The 18,301-nt window shown below is 42.1% G+C and overlaps 1 protein-coding gene across 3 annotated transcripts; it reads left to right on the forward strand.

Annotated features, from left to right (window-relative positions):
- The first annotated feature begins 1,698 nt into the window (after window positions 1-1,698).
- Window positions 1,699-17,992, forward strand: GOLGA1 (golgin A1). Of its 3 annotated transcripts, none has more exons than XM_052669643.1 (23): window positions 1,699-1,785; window positions 2,074-2,387; window positions 3,157-3,247; window positions 3,908-3,982; window positions 4,461-4,558; window positions 5,028-5,060; window positions 5,764-5,892; window positions 6,169-6,338; window positions 6,732-6,843; window positions 6,956-7,051; window positions 7,227-7,352; window positions 8,058-8,153; window positions 8,607-8,702; window positions 8,961-9,113; window positions 9,334-9,429; window positions 9,784-9,873; window positions 11,088-11,190; window positions 12,083-12,240; window positions 12,598-12,756; window positions 13,260-13,319; window positions 14,149-14,319; window positions 15,184-15,270; window positions 15,565-17,992. In XM_052669643.1, the coding sequence occupies exons 2-23, from the start codon at window positions 2,253-2,255 to the stop codon at window positions 15,643-15,645; spliced, it is 2,415 nt and encodes an 804-aa protein (XP_052525603.1). In that variant the 5' UTR covers window positions 1,699-1,785; window positions 2,074-2,252; the 3' UTR covers window positions 15,646-17,992. The 3 variants fall into 3 exon arrangements, with proteins under 3 accessions (XP_052525603.1, XP_052525605.1, XP_052525602.1); XM_052669645.1 differs by having other exon boundaries at window positions 1,737-1,796; XM_052669642.1 differs by lacking the exon at window positions 1,699-1,785 and having other exon boundaries at window positions 1,908-2,387.
- The last annotated feature ends 309 nt before the right edge of the window (window positions 17,993-18,301 follow it).

Here is an 18,301-nt window from a genome sequence, read left to right on the forward strand (position 1 = left end):
TTAAAGCTCTGAAGACTATTCCATAGGGAGATGTGCAGCGATGTCTTTCAAGGATCGCAGGAAATAGATGGAGACGGGGAATTAGGCTTCAGGTAATCATCTTCATAAGGTGCAGTGTGAGTAGTTGTGATCAGGCAGCTCCTCTGGGAATGAAAGTATCGCTCCATCGCTCATCCACAGGCATGTTGTTGTGAAGTGCCTCCCCTTGCTCTGCCTCCATTCTTACACTGTAACTCCATGCTATGCCTGAAGCCTGCTTCTTCCTAAAAGCTAAAAAGCTTGGAATCCGTCTGAACTTGTTTTTTGGTTTTTTGTTTTTTTTTTTTGTTTTGTTTTGTCTTGAGGCTTCTTTTGTAACAGCTTTGTCTATGTTAGATTCTTCAGTAGGTGTTCGTATTACAGGTCACTAATGATGGCAGTAGCAGAGCCCTCGGTTAATCCTGCCCTTTCTGGACCAAGTGGCTGCTTAGGTGTCAGCGGCTGATCTGTGATGGCTGCTGCTGTTCTTTGGCTGAGGGAGCTCTGCAGACTGGAAGCTGTTCACATCCCTGGTGACTTTGCCTAGCAGCACTGTCAGCTTGTGTGCGGGGTGTTGGTGCGGAGGGTGGGGCAGAAGTCTGCGAAGTGGAGAGGTTGCATGTTGCTGAGACGGCTCTCTGACATTTTCTAGTGTCTTTGACTTCTAGAGCAGTTCTGTTTCTATGACCAAATCTATTGCACGTGCTTTGAAGATTCAGATGTCTGCAACTAGAACAGGAGGAATACATCAGGCAATTTTTTAAAAGTTATTCTTCTGGGTTTTTTTCTGTTTTTGTTTTTGTTTTTTACTCTAAACCATTCCTCTGCCAAAACAAAAGAGATTTAGTTTGAGATTTCCGAACCGGATCATTTGGAATATCGAAGAGCATCTCTGCATTCCTGTCGGTACTGTGATGCACGCAGAGATGATTTGCTCTTGAAGCTCCTGGTTTCACACTGAGAGCGGACTGCAGCTCCCAGAGGAGCCCTGGAGCCTCTAGCTTCGCCCGATGCAGCGGCAGCTGTTGGCTCGAGTATTAAGGCCCGCTCTTATTGTCGGCCCCTGGCGCTGCAGGTCTCCTTTGGCACGCGTTCCTCGTCGCTCCCCCGTCGGGGCTTCGTTAGGAGCGGAGCAGGAGCCGCTGTGCAGCAGGGCGGGGCTGGGAGCGTTCCGAGAAATGAGACCTTTTGGTACCAAAAGTAATTTTATAATGAGTAAAATTATTTGACAGCCGTGTGCCTGTAAATCGTATTTTGGTAAAAAAAAAAATAAAAAATAAAAACACACATATTTTACTTAAAATAGAGATATATGAATAAAACTTTTGGAGCAAATAGCCTTTTTTTTGCAAAGGATCTGTAAATTGCCAAAGCAATGTAATGCCAGAGCGCGCTCTGCCCACGTTGTTGGTGTCTGTGGGAGGAAAGAAGTGTGTTTGTATTGCTGCTGGAATTGTCGGGGAAAGCTGAGATGGAAGCGAGAATCGGTGTCGGTCCATTCCGCGATGAACACCTTCGTTACCGCTGATCTGTACTGGCAATGACAATAAACGCACGACGCACGGCCTGCTCGCTGCTGCCATCACCCGGTGTGCCGCCTCTTGCACTGCGCGCGGGAGCGCGGGGCGGGGCGGGACCGGACGGGGTGAGGCGGGCGCACTGCGCATGCGTAACGCCCGGCGGCGCTTCCGCCCGCGCGGCACTTCCGGGTCAGCGCCAGAGGCGGCGGCGGCGCGCGGTCCCGGCGGCAGCGGACGAGGAGAAGCGGTGGGCGGGCGGTGAGGGCGGGGCGGCGGGAGCGGGCCGCACTGCACTGCACTGCAGGCTCGTACCGGGACCGCGGCCGGCTCCGAACGGGCGGCAGCGGCCGGGAACGGCCTGCCGGGCCGCCCCCGAAGTCGCCCCGCCGTTGCCGCGGCCGGGCCCGGTTCTGGGGTTGGGGCACCTGAGGGTGCGGGGCGGGGCGGGCTGTGACGGGTGACATCAAAAGCGTTTAGCTATCTCCAGCGGGGATGGATGTCTTTGGCGCGGAAGCCTTATCGGCTTGACTTGCAGGAATCGTTAGGCCATGGAGGCTTTAATGGAACGAGAAATGCGATAAAGCTGAGTGGATGAGGCACAAAATTACGTCTGGGCATCTGGAAGCTGTAAGCAGAACGTCGGTGCGCTAGCCGCATCGCAGGCGGCGGCTTCTTGAAGCACCTGGCTCTGCCGGTGCTACGGAGTATAGGAAAATGTTTGCAAAACTGAAGAAGAAGATCGCAGAGGAGGCAGCGATTGCTCCCAGGCCCGGGGGGGCGGCCAGGATCCCGCGCTCCATCAGCAAAGAGTCCATCACCTCCGTGGGAGCGGACTCGGGAGACGACTTTGTGAGTCCTGCCTTACTCTGAGTGCTGCTTCTTAAGCCGTGTTTCTGTCACTGCTTTACAGGAACCATTTTAAGTGTGCTGTGTGAGTTGAGAATGCTTTGTGGTGGTTCTGTGGTGTATGTCTTAATGTGCAGATGAATCAATAGCTTGAGTCAGCTTAAATACCAAAGGGAAAATATTTGTCTCTTTACTATGAGAGTCACTCGTTTACTCGTGTAAGCACTAGTTACAAAGCTATCTCAATACAAAACGTGATTAAACAGCCATGGGACATTGAATGAATATTAAGTGAACAAGTATGTAAGATGTCTAGTTGTGGAACTAATTTCTGAGGCAGTAGGGAGGCAAGAATTCAAAATCCCAAAGCTTAGTATTCATTTAACTGCTCTTAATGCAGATTTTGTACAGCCTTAAAGCCATAGAGAATCATGTGCCATTTATGCTTTGGATTTTGCATGGAAAGACTGCAAAGTTCTGAGTTCACGTAAATATTGTTGCTTTGTTTTCCTCGTTTCTGTTTTTTCCAGAAGACTTTTTCTCTGACCCATCCGTTCTGAGCTCTTCACTGTTAGAGCTTGATTTCTTTTTTTTTTTCCTAGCAGTTCTGTTGTGCTGTATTATGAGTGATGGGTTAGAGCAAATGCTTCTGCTATAGGCTGTTTTAGAAGAATCCCCTGCAGGCTGGGCAGTGTTTATCGTCGTAGAGTTAGTATGTAACAGGATTATTTTGACTGCAATTTGTAAGTTACGTGGTTGTTCTTCTGTCAAGGCTTCTGATGGAAGCAGCTCTAGAGAGGATCTTTCATCCCAGTTGTTCAGAAGAAATGAACAAATAAGAAAACTGGAAGTCAAGCTGTCTGGTATGTGTCCTGACACGTATAAAAGGTGATTGCTTAGAAGAGTTTCCTTTTAGCTTCAGTGTTCAGAGTTCTGAAAAATGTTTGTTTTGTTTTAGGAAGTTAACTTGTACTGCGCCCCTGTCGCTCTCATCTAGGTAGCATTTCTGTCCCCATGCTTCAAACAGTCTTTTCCCCCTTTTTTTTTTTTTTGTAATTATTCTGTGTATGTGATGGTTTGTTTCTCTTAGGAGTTAAGACTTCTGATGTTGACAGTAACGCAGGTGAAATGAAGAAAAAGGAAAGAATCCAGCACAAAACATTCTCAAGGCTGTTTTGCTTTCTAAGATAATACCTTGTTCTGCAGAGCTGTCATTGAGGGTTCTGTTCTGATGCTCCTTCCCATCCCTGTTACATGGAGTGGAACTTCTGTAGCACTGGGACAGACCCTCTTGTTTGTATCCATTTACCCTATGGGCAGTGAGGAGCTACTTGCTTGTCTTCATCATTACAGTCATCCAAGTTTTCCTCAGAAGAAATGATTTTCTAGCTGAGAAAATCATTGCTGTTTTCCACTCATGTTTTTTTGTTTTTTTTTTTCTCTCCTCCCCCCTTTTTTTTTTCCTGATTTCCTTCCCCTGTTTCTGTCCATTCCTGGTCTGTGCTTCTCCCTCCTAACACAAGATTATGCTGATCAGATCCGAAACTTGCAGAAGATAAAAGAGAAGCTTGAAAATGCATTAGAAAAGCATCAAGATTGTACGTACTGATTTTTAATCTCTCTTATAGTTGAAAATTGCTATGATTTAAATATACCTGGAAAGAGACAATTTTTACACGCAGTTTTTTAAACATTTATTTTCAAACTGTATACATGCAAGTTGCAAAGGGGTAGAACAGGCTCCTGCCTTATGATGTGAACAGCAGTATTGTGCTGGCTGTTGAGTAAAGTTCTTATTATGCTGTTCTCCAATTTTGGGCTGATGTGCAGTAGGGACTTTGAAACCTACGGCCCTGTTTAGTGCAGTGAAGAACAGAAGACATCTTCTGTTACTTGTGACGCTTCTGTCGTGTGCAGGCAGTGCTGTGTGGTGAGTGGCACAGCGTCAGTGCTGGAGCTGAGATGGTGCCGAATACTTGAAGAAGCAGCTCTATAAATGTATAAATAACAGAAGCAGTTCAGAAGCAATTTTAAAATATGGATTTTTAATACAGTTTGGTGCTTCTTTGTTGGTAGCTTCCATGAGGAAGTTTCAAGAGCAGAATGAAGCGCACCAGGCCAACCGAGCCAAGATGGCTGAAGGAATGGCTTTGGCCTTAGAGAAAAAGGACCAGGTAATGCAGCTTAACAACTCAGCCTTTGGCTGGCTGTGGAGATCTGTGTACATTAATTAAAGTAGCTGTCCTGCATTGCATTGGTTTAGTGTGTCAAAGTCAAAGGAAGGGATATTCAGGTTGCTTGTAATTGTTCTGAATCTTAATCTTTTTAAAAAGAGCCCACAAAAATTTCTGGTATGAAGTCTGCACGTGTTTGATAAGATTCCATTGTGGCCTTGTTGTCATTTTTGTTTTATTTACTTGAATAATACTTATGTACTTGCATAACATAAATTACTCCATAGCTTTTGTATATAAAAACACTATCTGTTATTTTTATTTTGGTAATTGTTTGTTTTCATAATTCTTCATCTTAATATTCCTGTTATCAGTGTGGATTCTTTCTTTTTCTTTTTTTTCTTCCTTAATTGCTATACTCAAAAGTCTGCAGCTGGATTGTGATTTTAATTCTTTCTTTCTTGTTCAGGAGTGGTTGGAAAAATTGAGTCACATTGAAAAGGTAATTAAGCTTTTGGTTCATTTGATATTTTTAAACAGTGCCCCACATATTTTCCGTAGCACAACTCTGTTCAGCCCCTTCTTTGCTGGTTGGTCAGTGAGTAGGGCTGACGATCTGCCTTTATTAGCAGTGCCAATGCTTTGTGAGATACTTCTGGAATTAGTGTTCATTAACGTGGGAGGGAAGAGTGGTGGGTTGCAAAGACAAAGATCTGGTGGTTTTACACAGTGGAATCATAGCTTCCTTAATCACAGAGGAGACAGCTGGGATGCAGAAAGAGGCGGTGACTTGGTCTGAAACCATTAGTTGGTCATCTGTCTCATGAAAGAAAGGGATCTATTAGGTAGGAATTTTCTCAGTGTAGGATTTCAGTCTTGCTGTAGCTGTTTGAAGGTGAACTTTAAAGTACCTCTTATTATGAAGATGTTGAGCATGCTGCTGCTCACTGTTAATTTTTTAGGTAGGTTCCATCTACTTCTGAGTTGAGCATGGCAGTGAAGACAGCTTTTAAAGAGAAACTTCAGAAACTCATTGATTGCCTCCTGCAATTTGAATCAGAGGAAGTTCTGATTCTACGTATGGCACCGTGGCAGAGCCTCAGGGATGCAGGGCAGATTTATTTCCCAGAGAATTTAACTGACCTCCCACTGACTTCAGATTAACTTACAGATATTCTTGGATTCCTCTTTTGTTTGTTTATCAGGAAAAAAAAATGCTCGAAACACAGTTACAAGAAATGAAGGAGCAGAGTTTGAACCTTTTTCAAAAGAGAGATGAAATTGATGAGCTGGAAGGCTTTCAGCAGCAAGAAATGGCTAAAGTTAAACACATGGTAACATTATTTTAAATATGACTTCTTTTCGTGTTACAACACGCAGTGGAAGTACTGCGTTAGGTTTTTTTAGCCCTAATGCTTGTATCCAGCGTGGCTCCATGTCCAAATCCTACCATAGTATGTACATCTGGGGTTGTGTTGAGTATTTCAGCAGGGACTGTTCTAGGAGTTACTGCACTTAATTAATCTCATAACGTGATAAGGGAGGCCGTTCAGGTGAGAAGATTATCAGTGTTACCAGTTCTTACTTCTTACTAACGTTCTGGTATTCAGCTTTTGAAAAAGGAAGAATCTCTGAGCAAAGCAGAGCAGCAGCTGGAGGCACGCACTCGAGAGCTGATCCGTGCCAAGGAGATGCTTCAGGAGGCAAGCACCGAGTCGTCAGGCCTGCGGAAAGATCTTCAGGAGCTGCAGGAGCAGCTCTTGGAGCTGGAGGCACGCAGGTATGGATGCATTTTCATGACGAGTGTGTTTTCCTGTATTTGTCCAAATCTATTTTTTGGGGGGCGGGGGGGTGTTTATATATGCAACAAACTGACTCATTGCTGCTAGGATGGCAGGGTGGATGTAAAGGCTGAGTTTGTATGTCTTTACAAGTCAATTAAAGCAGTACTCATTTAGGATTTTGCAAGCTTATGTTTCTTTTTTTTGGATACTTAAACACTGCCTCTTTGGAAGATTGGAAGATGTATAATGAATACAGTGGCTGGTTTTAGTACAAGAAAATCTGGTTGATGTTGCTTAGTCCATTTATCATTTAGCAGATAATTCTGCCAAATGCTATTTTTCTGGAACACTGTCACTTTTTTTTTTTTTTTTCTCCTATTTCTGTGAAGAGATGAACTGATGACAGCTGAGAGGAATGCAGAAAATAAGATCACTGCTCTGGAGTTGAGAGAACAGGAGCTACAAGCTGTCATTCAGCACCTTTCTGTAGACTTGCAAAATGTAAGTTTCACATCAGGGTTTGATTGGAAGAGCTTCTTGTCTACAGAAGTTAGATTGCATATTGACTGCTTGTGAAATCTTAAGATTCAGAGCAAGGAATTCCTCTTTTTAGGCTCGAGTTGCTGGTTCTGGATGTGAGAAGACACTAGAAACATTACAGGCAGAGCACGAATCTCTGAAGGTGGAATATGAACAACACAAGCTAAAGGTTAAGAATTTGCAGATGCATCTGGTTCTGTGTTTGAAATTTGGTGTCTGTTAAGTGTTCTAGCATCATATTGTCTTTTCAAACAGAACTAATGGCACTTTCTCAAGTCAAACCACAATGAATTAGGCAAGAGCTTGGCTATGAAAAGGGATTCTGTGATTTCTTTTTCCTGCAGATGACTTTTGAATTTGATGAGAGAAGGAAACTTATTGAACAGTTGCAGGAAAAAGTGTCTTCCTTGGAAAAGAAATTAGAAAGAAATCTTTCAGGGGTTGAACATGTACAGGAACTGCTCAAGGAGGTAATGTTACATTTATGGACTGATTAAAAAGTGCAGTTGTAAGGAATTATTTTAGAATATACATTGCTTACTGGCATGGAAAGGGTATATGATGATGTAGTGCAGGCATGTTTGTCTCTTTGGTGTGTGTTGACACACTGCTGGACAAGCTTGTGTGGGTGGCTGCACGGGGCCCATGTGTGTACATGCTGCACAGATGTCTGCATTGGTCTTTGCACGTTGTTTAGGCAATGCATCTGTCTGCTTAGAAGGGAAATAGAAGTTTTTTAGCATGCCCACAAAAGGCAGAGCAACTGGAGAATGTTATTGGTTGATCCTTACAGAGAACAGCTCACTCTGTTTCTTGGAATTCGTCTGCTGTCACCATGATTCCCAAAGCATTGGGCCGGGAGTGGGAGGCTGGTTTGCACATAGGTGTATAAACAGAATGTTGCATGTTCAACACTTCAGTCTCAGAATTGTTAAGAAACAGCTGAAAGCATGAAGAGATTTACTTCTCTTTAGAGCTCTTTTCACTGCTTGATCTTTCTCCAGAGCTGATGCTCCTATTTTAGAGTCACCTTGGAGCAATGTTTTCCTATCTGGATCAAAAAGAAACTGTTCAAGTTTAGTATTGTTATTAATGAAATTCAAAGACACTTCTTAATTAAAATCTTATCTCTTTGTCCACCCTACCCTCTGTTCTTAACCCCTTATAATCTTCAGAAAGCTTCTCTTGAGCAGAAACTGGATGAAGCCAGTCAACAGATATTAACAGACAGAATGCATCATGTTAATGCTGTGAACCGGTTAGAAACACAGGTAAGTTGCTTTTTCCCCTTACGAATTCCTAACTATTTCCATCCTCTCTACACCCAGTAGCTTTTACTGTCACTGCATTTGTGTTTTTGACCTAAGGTGATGCTATGTGTCCCACTTAGTTCCCAGAGGAAGGTTTCGTTGAGCGGCTCAGGTCATCTCTCCACCTGCAGAGATGGGGAGGTGCCCGGAGGTTCTGAAGTTAAGGCTTCTCGTGCTTGTGTTTCCTGCTGTAAGAAACAAGTAGCTAAATTGGAACCATTGCTGAGCAAGTCTGAAATGATGAAGAGTGTTTAAAGAAAGCAGGATGTGTCAAGCAGACAATCTGTTTGAACTGTGTAGTTCCATAGTTTCAGTGTTTACCTGCCCCTGTTACATCATCCTGCGTTCTGTACGTTGTTTTTCTTTCTAGTAGCGTAGATGTCAGTGGATAAGGAAGTTCATGTTATGTTTTAGAATAGAGAACTGGAACAGAAACTACAGGTTGCAACAGAAGCATTGAAAACGAGCAAGGAGGAAGCTTGTGAGCAGGAGCTGAAGATCCAGAAGTTGGTGAGTGTACTGCATTGTGTTTGTGAGACCAAGAGAAGCCAGTTTTTCAGCATTTCCACCATTTCTCTGTGTTCCATTTGTTGCTCAGATGTTTTGTTACTGTTTGTCTCCTAAACTAGTAGTGTTTGTGTGAGAGCTCCTGGCACTGCTACCAAAGAAACTCAGTTACTGAAGTTTGAGTGTGATGTGCAAATATATCCAATTCTTATTAGAGCTTCAGAATATAGTTGTTTAACTTTGTTTTCTTTTTCTCGTAAGCAAAGGGATCTAGAAAGTGAAAGAAGTAAACTACAGCAGCAAGTTTTAAGCGAGAGACATCAGTATGAGCAGAAGGCTTCTGAGCTAGAGTCTCAAATTGCTGCTCTTCAAACAGCGTGGGATTTCGATAAAGCAGCTGCTCAGCACAGGATAGTAAGTACAGAAACTGTTGAGTGGGGCTCCCAAGTCTTCACAGAACAATTTTATCAAAGCTAGTGGACCTTGCTTATTGTCTGCATGTGCTTACTAAGAGTTCCCAGCATTACAGTAGAAGATCCAATACTTTGAAAAACAAAATGTGAATTGAATGTATTTGTTTATGCAAAGCATTGGAACACTTGTACTTAGTACTTAAGCAGTCTTTATTTTACAGAGCCAGCTGGAAAAGGAGAATGAAAATCTCAGTGGAAGCAGAGAAGAGTATGAGAGTTCTTTAAAAAAACAAGAATCTGTACTGAACAAGCTGAAGGTAAGAGTTTAATTAGTCAGTGACACTGGTTAAATATGGAGCCTAATGTGAGAAACAGTTACTGGTAGAGAATGTTATATTCTTAGTACTTGGAATCACGTTACGTTCAGGTTCTGTGTACTTTAAATTCTTTCATACTCAGTAGAAGTGCTCTGAGAAGCATTACAAACTTGTGATCCTTTCCTGAAGCAGAGTGCTTGGGTCTGTCTAAAAATACATTCCTTTATTGTCACGCGTGAAGGGCTTTTAAATCTGCTGGCAGTAGCAATACAGAGCAGTTCCAACATAGAATAGTGAAGTGGAACTCAGGTTGTAGTTCTCTCAGGTAACTTCTAAATTACTTTTGGTTTGCAGGAAGAATTGAGCAACAGAGAGACTGTCAATACTGAAATTGCCAACACATTGGAAGAAACAGAAAAACAAAAGGACAAATTGCTGCAGCAGGTTGGTTAATACCAACAATCTAAAATACGTACAAACACTCCAAGACTCCACACATCAGATGAGATTTGGACTTATGTTCCTGACTATTATGATAATTAATGAAATCATCTTCAGTATGGAAGATGGCCTTGGTTGCCTCTGTAAACATAAAGGTGTATATATAAATGCTTTCACAGGAATCTGATCAGTTTATGTGAGTTAATCAGTACAAAAGTGTTAAATACGGCTAGCTGCAAAATTAGAGATACTCATAAGTTTGTGGGCTGAAGGATTATGGCAGGTTTTGGTAGTTGAGTATAAACTGAGAGTAAGACCAGTTGGTAGTGAATGAAGACGTTTGCTCAGAACGAAGATGGTTGGTATTGCAGACCTGTTTAGTTTGTAAGATGTGCTGTCCTGGTGGGCCATCCCGAGGCATTCACGAGTTTGTGGCTTGGTTTCTATAAAAACAATCAGACAAAAAACAAGGATAGCAAACACAACCACAGAGCTGTCTGTTCTGTTGTGTTCCTTTCAGAGTTTATATCATATCTTTGTCCCTCTGAAGCACAGCAGTTCTAGAATCCTAAATTTCTTGATAGGAAAGAGTTTGTACCCAGTAAGTGAATATGAATTCTGGGTAGCCTTATTTTGTTCTTCTGTTTTGTTAAAACCAGCATAGTGAATGATGTGAGCATTTGTGTTCTTTAACTGGGAGCTGTCATCTGAGCAAATTGGACTGAATTTAGTTCTATCTTTTAGTATCTTTGTTATTCTGGAACTGTTGTGTATGTTTGCTTGCCTGCTCTAGCTGTGGGAAGAGCTACCAGACTTGCACAATCGTTGTCTTACAGCTGCCACCTGCTGGTTATGAGCCAGTCTGTACCTCAGACTTATCTGAAGTGTGTTTTAGCTTTGGCAATGTGTTTACTTCAGCACTTTCTAATGAGACAAGCACTGTGTAGGTGATTCCTTCTATGAATCTGGAGTTGAATGTAGACATCCATATTGTGCTATCTGTAACAATAATGCTCAGTCAACTACTTTCTCAAGGTCCTGTGTTGCCCAGCACATAGTTCAGGCCCTTGTTTAGTTGTAGATACCATCCACTGCCTTCCACTCATGTAAGAATTCTTCAGTTCTTGCCACAAAAAAAAATCTGAGATATGTTGAAATCTTTCCATGGCCTCTTCTAAGTGTATATCCTTAATTTTGTTTGTTTGACTGCTTTAAAGGTTTCACATCTGGCTTCCTTAATAAAGGAAAAAGACCGGCTAATTGATGAAAAATCTGGTATGCTTCTAAAACAGAAGGAAGAACTAAACCAGCTCAGTCAAGGTTAGATGAAACCAATCTACTGTATTCCAGACAGCTTTAACTGAATACAGTCTCTAGGTGTGGGCTTTCTTATGTGTAGATGGTAATAATTCTAGATCTCTCTTATTTCCATACTTAATCTATTTGAATTTTGAAAGTCCTCTGTCATTCAGTGTCAGTCTCTGTTTCTTTCTAAACAAACAACAACAAAACCCACCTTCTTAATCATTGTTTTGCAGTGTTTTATCAGAAAATAACAGATCTTACTGTACTTTCTGTTGGTGAACATATGGTGCAAAACACAGGAAATGAAGAACTGGTCCAGTTTGATGACTGCTACTTTGTACCACTTTAAAAACTGCTCTTGCTTGAAAGACATCATTTATATTCTTAAATCAGTTGTAAGCTGATTTTCCATAGTTACACTAAAAAATGAAGTGCATTCATCTTCATTCAGTTCCAAACACCTCTGTGTTCCTACTGTGTTGCCCTACCTAGAAAGGCACCCCAAGGGTGGCCTCCTGTTGCACCATTCTGTGGCTGGCTGGCTGTCAGCAGCTGTCTGTGCCATTGCCACGTGTGCTCACAGCCCCACGTGTTCCTGTGCAGTCAGAGAAAAAGTCACACGAGCTTTTGGTGGAGGCCTGTGTTCTATTAGAAGAGGTGTAGTTGATAATTAAGCTTTCAAGTATTAAAATGACTCTGACTTTTTTAAAGAGAGATTGCTCCATTGCAAAAATACACATGTGAGCTTGGGCAGCTTAAATGTCACATCTTTGTGACAGAGCAAGGCAAAAAGGTCAGGGTTTACCATCGCAGTAACTTCTGTCTATTTGTGTAGACAAATAGGAAATGATGAGAAAATCTCATTTGATTCAGTAGGTTGGTACTGAGCAAGTTTCTTCATCCTCAGATCACGAAGCTGCATTGCTGCAAATGCACCAGCTACGATCTGACATAGAGGCAAGTAATAGCCAAGCAGTGGAGAAAGAAGCAGCAGCAAGGAAGGAAATAGAAGAATTGAAGCTGCAGATACAGGAGTTCCTATTGGCCAGAGAACATGAGAAAAATGTGAGTGCAAACTGCAAAGCTACTCTGAAAGCTGTCTGCTGTCACAACTGTGACTGCTTTGTGAAGGACATCACCTTATTTTATTTCACTTATAATGAAGGGGATTGAAGGAGGCAGAGACCCAACAGTGCCAAACAGGCCACTGAGAGATGTGGAGTAGATTGTCACTATTGCTTTCTGGTTTGGAAAACAAACAAACAATGGGCCTAAATGAAAAAAGAACCAAAACCTCCACTACCTCCCACTACCACAGCAAGCAAAAGCATACAAAAGCAATAAAATCTTGCTTTCTCTCTGAAGACTGTTAACAGGCTGCAAGTATCACACCTCTGCAATTTGCTGTTTTCATTTGTGTAGGTTTCAGAACTAGAAGAATCAACAAGAGCCTTGAATGAGCACTTGGATCTTCCAGAAAATCGTGTGACAGAACAGAATGGAGAGGTAACAGTTACAGATGTCGTTCAACTTCAGAAGGATAACAGAGAGCTGGAACAGCAAATTGTTGAGAAAAACAAGGTAAACTAAACAACAGAAATGCCTGTTTTAATTAGGAAGCCTAATGGTAGGTGCCAGAGCCTTAGAAAGGAAGGCCTGAACAGGCTTACAAACATGAGAGATCCAATCTGAATCCAACTTTCTATAAGTATTTCCCCACCGCAGACTGTAAAAGGGTGTAGCAGTAGTGAATGAAAATTGCAGCAGAATTGTAGAGAAATTTCTGTGGCACAATTCTGCTTCTGCTCCTTACCTATTTTGGAGAAGAGAAGCGCCAAGTGACGCCAGTTACAGCTTTCCTGCGGATCCGTTTGAATTCAGTCAGTTTCTCTCAGGTCCTGTCGCACGCCTGCCGACATTTGCAGCCAGAATTGTGAGACATCCAGATCTCTTCTCTGGAGCTGCCAGTTGGTTTGCTTGATTCTTTGCATTCGTTTCCCATGTTTTCTCTTCAGATACTTCTGTGTCAGTATGTGCCCTAACGCTGAATGCTGTGTTAACGCCGTCCTTTGCTCTGCTTACAGATGATAAAGCAGCTACAGCAGAGAATGACAGAACTGAAAAAAACGCTCCAGAAGGAGTTGGTAAGGGTTCTGTTCCTCAGTCTCTCCAGCTGGCACTTGCTGGAAGTTACTTACAGTAGAAATTCCAAAGACTTGATTGCAAGCTGCAGTTTGTTTATTTACTAGGAATGCTCGCAGTTTCCTTGTGATTGCAGACAAATCTGTGAACCCTTAATTTAAGAAATGTGTAATTCTGGGTCTGTCTTTACTGAGTAGATGGTGTGTTGGGTAGCCATCGCTATTCAGATACTGCAGCACTGAATTTTAGGTATGGACTTGTATTTGTAGTGTCTGGTATCTAAATGTTTCTGTATGCTGGATGACTGAGATTTGTGGTTGCTGCTCAGCAGTCATTCAGCTAAAATGTCCCAGGCAGTGATGTCAGCCACAGGAAAAAGCTCTTCTCAAAATAGTTTCCCACTCTAAGACAAAGCCCTCCTATTTTAAACATTTTAAAAGAGGGTTTAAAATATTCAAGTATTGTGATTTAAAAAAAAAAAAAAAAAAAAAAATTATTCATTTTGTTCTGAACTTGAGAATTGCATTCTGTGCATCTGAAGAGCACAGAGCAGATTAATGGTGAAAGAAAAATGATGTCAGTTTCTAGTATGGAGCCAATTCTGCTGGTTTGGTCACACAGATGTAACTCTTAACAAGAGCTGGGTTTTCTCCTGGAGGCTCAAGAAATGTAAGATATGCACCTCTGCTGTCATCCCCTGAAGGATGAGAAGCGTGTCCTGCTGATGCCCATCTTGTGGGTACAAATGCTCTGCATTAGGTATCTCAGATTCACATTTTCTCCCAGCATCAAACTGACACAACCTGTAATGCTCTTCTCTTTTTCTTTCAGAAAATAAGGCCAGACAGTGAGGTACCTGAAGTACGTGAAAAACCAAATTCTGAAGTGCCTAATGCTGCTGTGACTGTCACAAACAACTCTGATTTAAATGACTCAAGGGAGATAAACTTTGAGTACCTTAAACATGTTGTACTAAAATTCATGTCCTGCCGGGAGTCTGAGGTAAAGCATCCTAGGAAGACGGGTTGCTACGCTCGTCTTCTCATCTCTGGTACCTGGCAAGAATGCCTCTATGCCAGCTCAGTATTTTTGCATGTGAAAAGAAATTGACTGAGTGAGGCAAAGCAAAACAGCAGCATGTTTGGGAGTACAGATCATTAGGAACTAAGTGAAAGGTAGGAGGTAGTTATTTCTAGAAGTTAAAGAGCTGAATCTGCTCTGTACTATTCTAAAAAGCATATGGAGTATATGTGATTATAAAGTAGCTGTATGTTTAAGAAAGATAGCAACAGAAACCAGAAAGGACATAAAGCACGTGCTGTTGAGGTGTCATAAGAGGTAATTCCTTGTGCACTTGAAGCTCCTTTATATTCTCTAAGTTGTGTTGAAAAGGTTACAGGTAGAAAGAAGTCATGCCAAAATATGCTTTTCTTCACTGTAGGTCAAGACAGTAGGTAGGATGAAGAAATAATTGTGCAGCTCCGTGGTATCCGGAGTGTTTGACTCCTTTAGTAGCTCTGCATGATGTTATCATGATGTAACTGTAGCACAGTTGGTACGTTGTGTATGTAAAGCAGCATGATTCTGACCTGTCTGCATGCTGCTACAACTTTTTAGAACTTAAAAACGAACAATTACCACAGGATGCTGTAGGGAAAATATGCAAGCTGAAGAAAGCTAGGAAATGCAATCAGAAGAAGAAAGATACAGGCTGGTCCATTGTAAGAGGGCATAGGGAAAGGTTTTACTGTTCTGCTTTTTGCAGTTGTAACTAAAAAGTCTGTGACTAAGCCTGCAGAACAAGTGTTGCGCTGTAGTCCAGAACACAGAGGCTGAGAGCATCATAAGCACTGTGGTTTCTTTCAGGCATTCCATCTTATCAAGGCTGTATCTGTTTTACTGAATTTTTCCCAAGAGGAAGAAAATATGCTTAAAGAAACATTGGAGTACAAGGTAAGGATTCTGTTGCACCTGTAACCTATAACTGGACTTGCAGCAAAAGATGTGAACGCTCTTAGATGCTGGGAGGTGCTGAAAAGTAGCTGTTCCTTCCAGATTTAATCATGGGCAACAATTTGCATCTTCACAATCTGAACTCTGCAGAGTTCTGTTTTATAAATAGTTTCCGTCACTTGATGGGGAGATGCAGATACACTGTACTCTTGTTCAGATACACTGTACTCTTGTTCCAGTCTCCAGCTTCTTGTGTGAACCTAGCATGATATGTATTGTGCTTTCCTGTCCTAGATGTCATGGTTTGGGTCAAAGCCATCTCCTAAAGGCAGTATCCGGCCCTCTATCTCAAGCCCAAGGACGCTGTGGTCTTAAGGGATCCTGAAAATGGGCAGTCAGCATCTAGCCACTGTTTTTTCTGTGAAAAGAACACTGAACACACCACTTCAGGTGTGTCTTAATCACTGTCATTGCAGTATTTTGTACGAGAACTTTGACACTGTTTACAAAAGTAATGCTGTGCAAGGAGAAACTTTCACTACAAACTGACACCTCTTGCGGGCTGGGATCAGGGACCTTTGTCTGGATGGTCTCTCAATGGAAGTCAGCTCCTTGTGCTCACCAGACCTGTTATCTTGGCACCAAAGGATAATGTTAACCTCACTAACGTGGGTGCTGGCAGTTGGAGCTTCTAACGCACGCATCTGCTGTGGTGGGGATTCCAGCTTATGTTAGGGGTGCGAGGGTTGAATAACTGCAGACACAGTAAAGCTTCCTTGTCTCATTGTGGAAAGCGGTGGGGAAAAAATTGTTGGCAGTACTGTGCTGAATTTTTGACGGTTTGAAATGACTTTCAAAGGACAGGAGCAGGAGCTTTAACCAAAAAAGAAGTTTGCCTTGCCTTGTTACACTGACATAACTAATAGTCTGCATCTTTTCATATCACTGTGTAATATAAGGTGCATATATCCTGGCCTGCAGTCTTGAAGGCTGCACATTGATCATGATTATTTAATTTGAGAGCACAACTTTAGAGTTGTTTACTGATTTTACTTTTCTTAAAGAAAAATAATATTTAAAATGGTCTTAATTATAGTACCTAATACTCAGTCGCCTTGAAAACCAATCTGTTAGTCTGTACCATGGGTTGTTAGCACTGGGAAGAAGGGGTAGTAAACCATTTTAAATTTTTAAAACTGATTTCCAGGTATTGTAAGTATACACTGAAAATACTTTTTATAATGAAAAAGAAAAAAGAAAAAAGATTGTATGTATATATATACACCTTGAAAGAGCGTGAATAATATTGGTACTAAGCACTTTGGGCTTTCTTCCTTAACAAGTCTGCTAGCAAGAAGCTTTCATGACCAGTATCTTTTGTTGTGGTTTCGTAGTTCAGATGCCGTTGCTTATAGCTGTTCTGAGCATTTAGTGGCTGTGACCTGTCTGACTACCTGACAAAAGACCACGGCTTAGGAGGCTTTTGTTTTTGAGAGCAAAACTGAACTCTTCACAAATCAGTCTTGGTTCTGCCTTAGGAACTCAGCTGACAGTTTTGCCCTTCAGTTTTAACGCCACCACAAAATCTAGATGAATATAGGAAGCAGCAATCAGGCTTACTTCTTAAAACTTGGATATATATCTATATGTAAGAAATGCAATGCTGCTATTCTGGTAGCTCTTTTACAATGAGATTTGTGTTACTAACAAAGGTTTTTTATTCAATATGTTAAAAAAAAAATTCTACCTGTCCTGTAGTGGAGATGCAGTCACGTTCAGAGTCTGACTGAGCTCTGCTGACAGGAGACGTGAGCGACCTGGGTGGTGGTGGCAGGTGAGATACAGTGTTAGAGTTGCAGCAGAGCTGCTGTGAAGAGATAGAAGCGTTCTGCACGAGGTCAGCAGAGCAGCAAACATGGGGCACATCTGCCTTAGGGGCCGGGCCTGTTTTTGAGGCAGCCGTGCCCTGCCTGGGCTGGCGTGCTGCTCCTGTTCAGAGCTGGCATCTGCTAAGTACACTCAGTAACATCAGCAGCACTCGTACACTGAGACTTGATCCGTGACACTTAACTGTACAGAATAGGGAAGTTTAGGGTAAGAGTGCAACTCTAATATGAAAATAGACAATCAAAAAGTAGATTTGTTGGTTGTTCCTGTATTGAAACAAAGCAGGGGCAGGATAACCCTCCTGGGCCTCAGAAGGGTCTTTCTTTGGAGCATCTCCTTGCCCTGACCTGCTTCTGTGTGACCTGAGGCCAGAGGGTAGGATTCTCCCTAGTCACACTGCTGCAGGGTGAGTGACAAATTTGGTTTCAGTTGTGCCTGGCTTGAACGGTTATTGCTGTACAGTAACAAATGCAGTGCAGGCAGCCTGCAAGACAAAGTGATGCATAAATTTTAATTATATATTGACTAATGCAAACAGTTTAGCATCCCAAAGCTCATACTTACCCAAAGCTCACTAACTTAACATAAATGAGTTCTCAAGTGTTGAATTTTCTTCAGATATCAGAGCAAGAATGGTGTGTGTGTGTATGTATATATGTACATATATATTAAAAAAAAAAGCTAATGCACTTTCCCTTGTATAAAAACAGTGGTATACACAATCCTTTCTATGGCTGTTGAATTTCTTTCCTTCTATGCTGTAAATATGGATTGTATTATGAAACACTATGAAATTTGTGGTGCAATATGTTTTGGATTAAAACTCTAATCTTGATTTCTTTCTTTTTCTTTGTCGTCCTGATTGTGTCCACTGGGATGCTACAGCTGTTTGAAACAGTTTTAAAGCATTGAAGCAAAACTTATCTTTGACCTGTGCTAAGATTGTAGTTGTGAGTTTAAGGCCTGTTTCTCATAGGGAATGAGGCCAGGAATGAGGTAGGGTGCTTCTGCCTCCTGAAATCATCTCTAGGGGCAGCTGCTACTTGTGCTCTCAGCAGGTGCTAAACCCAGGCTGGCTGGATTACAGCCTCCCTTTGCAGCTGTGTCAGTTGGAAGCAGGGCCCAGGCTCTGTGCAGCCAAAAC

Source organism: Tympanuchus pallidicinctus, unplaced genomic scaffold (assembly GCF_026119805.1).
Source record: "Tympanuchus pallidicinctus isolate F22 unplaced genomic scaffold, pur_lepc_1.0 scaffold8, whole genome shotgun sequence".
Classification (NCBI taxonomy): Eukaryota; Metazoa; Chordata; class Aves; order Galliformes; family Phasianidae; genus Tympanuchus; species Tympanuchus pallidicinctus.

Coding starts and splice junctions, on each gene's coding strand:
- GOLGA1 (XM_052669643.1), top strand. CDS start 2,253: ATGTTTGCAAAACTGAAGAAGAAGATCGCAGAGGAGGCAGCGATTGCT. Junction 5,893..6,168: donor TGGCTAAAGTTAAACACATG/GTAACATTATTT, acceptor TCTGGTATTCAG/CTTTTGAAAAAGGAAGAATC. Junction 12,757..13,259: donor AAATTGTTGAGAAAAACAAG/GTAAACTAAACA, acceptor CTCTGCTTACAG/ATGATAAAGCAGCTACAGCA.